The sequence below is a fragment of the Impatiens glandulifera genome, chromosome 1, assembly GCF_907164915.1.
Source record: "Impatiens glandulifera chromosome 1, dImpGla2.1, whole genome shotgun sequence".
NCBI lineage: Eukaryota > Viridiplantae > Streptophyta > Magnoliopsida > Ericales > Balsaminaceae > Impatiens > Impatiens glandulifera.
The window spans coordinates 128661368-128666569 of record NC_061862.1 but is presented as its reverse complement, the minus strand read 5'-3'; the positions used below and the strand labels follow the sequence as shown (position 1 = coordinate 128666569).

The 5202-nt window shown below is 32.5% G+C and overlaps 1 protein-coding gene and 1 long non-coding RNA gene across 4 annotated transcripts; both read left to right on the top strand.

Moving 5' to 3' along the window:
• The first annotated feature begins 282 nt into the window (after positions 1 to 282).
• LOC124929313 lies at positions 283 to 1209 on the top strand. Its single transcript, XR_007098638.1, has 4 exons — positions 283 to 444; positions 534 to 586; positions 680 to 725; positions 1120 to 1209. It is a non-coding gene; the product is annotated as an uncharacterized LOC124929313 (long non-coding RNA).
• A 201-nt stretch (positions 1210 to 1410) lies between these two features.
• LOC124929293 (plant intracellular Ras-group-related LRR protein 6-like) lies at positions 1411 to 4408 on the top strand. 3 transcript variants are annotated; one of them, XM_047469620.1, is made up of 9 exons: positions 1411 to 1706; positions 1904 to 1974; positions 2098 to 2158; positions 2476 to 2622; positions 3087 to 3150; positions 3240 to 3376; positions 3539 to 3625; positions 3971 to 4046; positions 4264 to 4408. In XM_047469620.1, exons 3-9 carry the CDS (start codon positions 2145 to 2147, stop codon positions 4291 to 4293), a joined length of 555 nt encoding a protein of 184 aa, XP_047325576.1. In that variant the 5' UTR covers positions 1411 to 1706; positions 1904 to 1974; positions 2098 to 2144; the 3' UTR covers positions 4294 to 4408. The 3 variants fall into 3 exon arrangements, with proteins under 3 accessions (XP_047325576.1, XP_047325583.1, XP_047325592.1); XM_047469627.1 differs by having other exon boundaries at positions 2095 to 2158; XM_047469636.1 differs by lacking the exons at positions 1411 to 1706; positions 1904 to 1974 and having other exon boundaries at positions 2142 to 2158; positions 2319 to 2622.
• Positions 4409 to 5202: the final 794 nt, after the last annotated feature.

Here is a 5202-nt window from a genome sequence, read left to right as displayed (position 1 = left end):
AATGAAGATAAGAGTAAGATGCTGATAATCTCAAGTAGAATAAAAATATCTGGATATATTCTGAGCAGATTGTCCCATAGTAGGAGAGAAAAGAGACAGAGAAGGAGAAACCACATAGTACCTTTATGAATGCTTTCCAGCTAATAGCATTATCATATGACCTTGATTTGTGTGGACTTTTTGAACAGGTGACACTCAAGATAGATATACGGTTTAGTTACCAATTAATTCTTAACCTGCATGATAAAGCTAATACATCCCCTTTTTTCACAATTTAGAATAATGAAAAGCAGAAGATAACAATTTGATCTAAACATACAAAGACTGATCCAACGCCGCCGTCCGTGGCGCATTGTTGAGATTCTACAGCAGTGCGAAGGCGAAGTCGTCCGGCACCTCCTTCGGCATCCCGACAAAGAAACCTATATCTCCTCGAGTTTTTAGGTTAACGATCTGAATCTTCACGATTAAGCTTTAGTTCGAACTTACTTATCGACTTGATGAACTAATTTATATGATAATTTATTGAACAGATCTCCTGTTGAGATGAGTAGTATCTCCATCGCATCGATGCTTCCTTTTCGAGGTAGAAACATTGTCAATCCTCAAAGTTCAAGGCTAGTTTCGAGGTAGAAACATTGTTATTCATGTTCTAAGATTTTGTGTTTGGGGATTACAGGCAGAAAAGTATGCATTTGAGGAGACAAAAAAATGCAGAAGATGAGGTTTGATTACTAACTAGTTTTTGCAGTTATCTCAATAATCTTTTATAGTTATCTTCTTTGTACTGTGGGGTGCCTTAAAAGAGAAGTTAAAATTAGAAGGGTGAACTTAGGATAAAGAAACCCATGCTTATTGTTTTAAATGTCTTTTAAGAGCCATATTTCATCAGTGATTCCTGTAAAACTTAATTTGTCAACATTTTTAAGAAGATTTTGTATATTCCTTTAACATTGTATTTAGATTATGTATTGTTTAAAGGTATTTAGGGACCCAATCATGTTATTTCCTTTTAAACTTGTACCTGCATAACTCTAGTTGTTTGATTTCTTAACTCGGTCACACATTTCAAGCTAAAATAATCATTGTAAGTTGAACTTATGGTTCTGTAATATGCAGTCTGGGAAACTTATTATTGAAGATGATGATGAAAAGGATGACGATGATGAGGATGATGATGACAAAGATGAAGATGACGTTGAAGATAAATTGTACAGATTGATTCAAATTCTGGTCTCTATTGTTCAAATACACATTTGTTTAAGACTGAGCTCTCTAGGGTTCTATATGAAATCAATATTGATGTTAATTAGCTTTCATGCTATCATATTCTGTGAACTGTGTTTGAGAGATGTCAGACATTCAAAAGAAATGATTTCCTCACAAAATTTAAATAATACTTAATTAACTAATTTGTTTTTCAAGTACATGTAATGAAGAAGATTATGTTTGACTAAATGTGACAACATTTTGAGAAGATGGCAGGTCAAGTTGATGCAACTAGCAGATTAAAGCAAAGCAGAAGCGAGAAAAAGAGCAGGAAGGCAATGCTTAAGCTTGGAATGAAGTTCATTCCTGGTGTCAGCAGAGTTACTGTGAAGAAGAGCAAAAAAACAGATTTGGAGTTCTAAACTGCAACCCATCATCCAAAGAGTTCTTTCTGTTCATTTTTTTGGATCATGTGGGTAAAGAGATTATGTAAAAAGGTTAGTTTCTATTCTATTCTAAGCTGTTCAGATCATTGGTCAGATGTGTAATATAACATTCTCATATAGATATATGCCTGTCATGGGGTTTCTGTTTCTTCATTTATTAACTGATGAGGTTAGCTTGTTTTTATTTATAATCAGGTGGATTCCCATTTTTTCTAATATATTGATAATTAAGCTTTAGTGTTGTGCAGCTCTTGAAATAGAAGATAATACTACTAAAGAGAAGAGAGGAGGCTGAAAGTGAAAGCAATCATAAAAATCTGTAATTTTTCTTCTTCTTCTTATTATTAATTTTTGAATAATAATAATAATAAGAGAGAAGGAGAAGAAGAAGTTGTTGTCTGTTTCCTGATTCTTGAATGGATCTGGTTCGTTGGTTAAGTAGTGAGCAATGGTGACTGGAAAATGGTATAAGAAGAGGAGCTGTGTTTAATGGGAGAAATCAGGTCTGGAAATCCCTTTTTTTTATTATTCATTATTTATCATTCATTATTAAATGGCATCAATTGGTTTGTTCATCAATGGGTCAGATTTTATTTATGCTGAAATGGCAGAAATGCCCATTTCTGACATCTATTAGTATTATTTTGATGGCTAATCAAATAGGGTCACAAGTATGATTAATGGAGCGAGGTTAATAGAGTAAATTAACGGGGAGTTAGAATAATGAATGTGGTTGCTGTTAACAGGGTTGAAGGTTGACTTTGGTATAGTGTATTCATTTATGAGCATTATAATAGTCCTTTCTATTTTTTTATGACAGGAAAGAAAAACATTGGCAACTTTTCTGGCTATGTGTGGTTGACTTGTTTTTAAATAAGAGCAAGACCTTCCGGTTTCCGTCTATGGATTGTTTCTTGAAAGATGCAAGAGCTTCCGGTTCCCTCAACCTCTCCAACCGTTCACTAAGGTGATTCATCTCTCTTTACAGTTCATGATTCCTCAAGCTTTATCTCATTTTCTTCACTTGTAATCCTAATTAAGCGACTAATCGGATGGACTATCTTAGCGTGTATTTGTTGGTTCTATTGTCTAGACTGTAGTTTGTTTGTTTGTTCATATACTGTTAATGTCTAGACTGTAGCTTGTATTCTTCTATGCATGATCACTGGTGATCTAAACTGTTTATGTTTTTAAAGTCAGATGCATTTGTCTGTTTTTTTGAGATTTTTTGGAAAGAGATGTGTATTCTTCCATCTGCAGAAGGAAATAATCTTCTGCTTTAAGTACTTACAACTTATGCTTACCTTCTTACTATATCCTTACAACACTTAGTATGCCTAAGAGAAATCATTCGTTGTTAAAGATATGTTCCTAGATGAGAAATTTGTTAAATATGTTTTTTATGTCTTAGTTGTTCTTATTTTGTATCAGTGAAGTGCCAAATGAAGTATACAAAAGCATGGATGCTATTGGAGGCAGTGAGAAATGGTGGGAAGTAATAATCGCATTCCTTCATTTTTAACATTCTGAATCAGCTAAGATAAATTGACATAAGATGTTACTAAAGAAAGTTAATGTTTGTAGACCGTGGAGCTACAGAAGCTTATTTTAGCGCATAATAACATTGAATCGTTGAGGGAAGATCTCAGAAACTTGCCTTTATTGTCTGTACTTAATGTTAGACACAACAAGCTATCCCTCCTGCCGGCTGCCATAGGCGAGTATGTATTGTTCATTTCTTTCTAGTAACTGGTTTCTTTAGATTTAATTTGTATTTGTTCTTTTTTGAGGTATTGTATTTTAATTGTCCCTCTTTTTGCTTAATCATTTTGTGTTTTTGAAATGGCATCGTCCAATTGATGATCTGTATCATTGTTTCACAGGCTTCACATGCTAAAATCATTAGATGTTTCATTTAACATGATATCCAGCATACCTGAAGAAATTGGATCGGCAACTGCTTTGGTCAAGTAGGCTCTTTACCTTGACTTTTTCTTCATTTGTTAAGAGGTGTAGTTGGCAACTCCATGTGTGCATATTTTTTTTCCTGATTATTTGAGGTTGGACACATGATACTCCAATTGCTTTACCTGGATAAGATTATATTTTCATTGTACAATGAACAATCATATGATTCATTTTCTTAAAAATTTAATGATTTATCCATCTTTGTGTCAATACTGTTAGGATATTAGCTTCGAATAAAATATGGACAGTGAGTTCAGTATATACGTATAATGAGAAAAAATATTAGTTATGCATCTATATAGACAGGTGCATCTTGTTTGCATGAATTTTAATTTTGTGGTTTGTAGGTTTAAATGCTCAAATAATCAACGAAAAGATCTTCCAGGCTCCATAGGACGTTGTTCAGATTTGTCAGAGTTCAAGGTAAGACTGCAATGGATCTTTACATTACAAGGCTTATTTAAAACAAATGCAAAGATTAAACCTAGCTTTTCGAAACTCTAAGAGTTTCTGGGTTTTTTCATTTCGGAATCATAGTTTCCACTTTTAGTTCTAGTTAGATATCTATAATTAATTCACATCGATATACTTTTTTTTTAATTTCTTATCTTAAAAATAATATCCATTTACGTAATTGCAGTGGAGGCCGAAGAGAAGATCAAGTAGATGAAAATCATCCATTCCAATTTTTTATTTCATTTTTGTTGTTCAAAACTACTTTGTTTGTTTGAGATTTTTGTGACTATGATATGATTTTATTAAATAATTTTATAAGATAATTTTGTTGGGAGAATTTATGTTAATTTTGTTATAATTAAAATTTTTGTATGAAATTATTTAATTTAAAAATAAAAATGTTCAGGTAAAATTGTAAAAAAAATCAATATTATAAATATAAAAGAATTGTTAAAAATTAAACATACTTTTAGCAACGCTTAAATTAAGTTTACCGACGCTTAATTTAGCGTTGTTATAACTTACGCCCACCCTGCTTCTGGCAACGCAAGAATAAGTGTCGGTAATATTTTTGGCGACGCTTTTAAGGGTTGGCAGAAGTCTTTTTAAGCGTCGCCGTAAGTCTATTTTGTTGTAGTGTTTTTAAATAATTTTTGTAAATAAATTACAGTAAGAAATTGGTCTAAAATCTTGAACTCTTTTAAGAAACGCGGGTTTCGGAATTAGGGTCAAAACTTTAGTGTTCCATTGTTTAAGCATTTTTCTATTTAGGAAGAATTCTAAGACCCCTTATGTGACATCGTGACCCAAAACCAATCAGTTTTCTGTAAAGAATTGAGCATTGAATCTGTTATGGCATGGTTTCTTGTTCACATTAATGTTGAATAAAAATTCCTTGAATTCTTCTCTTGTGACCACCTTGACTTACTCTTTACTATCATCAACAAAAATCTTTTTGTCAATGATTTGGTACAAAGTGTTCAAATGGTTTGGCTGCTGTTTTTTTGTTCTCGTAAGCTGTTTGTAGAACTGGATAGCAAGTTCGTGAACGTCTTTTTACCCTTAATATATACTCATCGTCATCATTCTTGAGCCTAAAAAAATTGTTTCTCAAAAGAAGTGT

Excerpts from the sequence above, each read along its gene's own strand:
- LOC124929293 (XM_047469620.1), top strand. Across the intron at positions 2,623-3,086 it reads CTCTCCAACCGTTCACTAAG|TGAAGTGCCAAATGAAGTAT; the intron begins GTGATTCATCTC and ends ATTTTGTATCAG. Across the intron at positions 3,151-3,239 it reads GCAGTGAGAAATGGTGGGAA|ACCGTGGAGCTACAGAAGCT; the intron begins GTAATAATCGCA and ends TAATGTTTGTAG.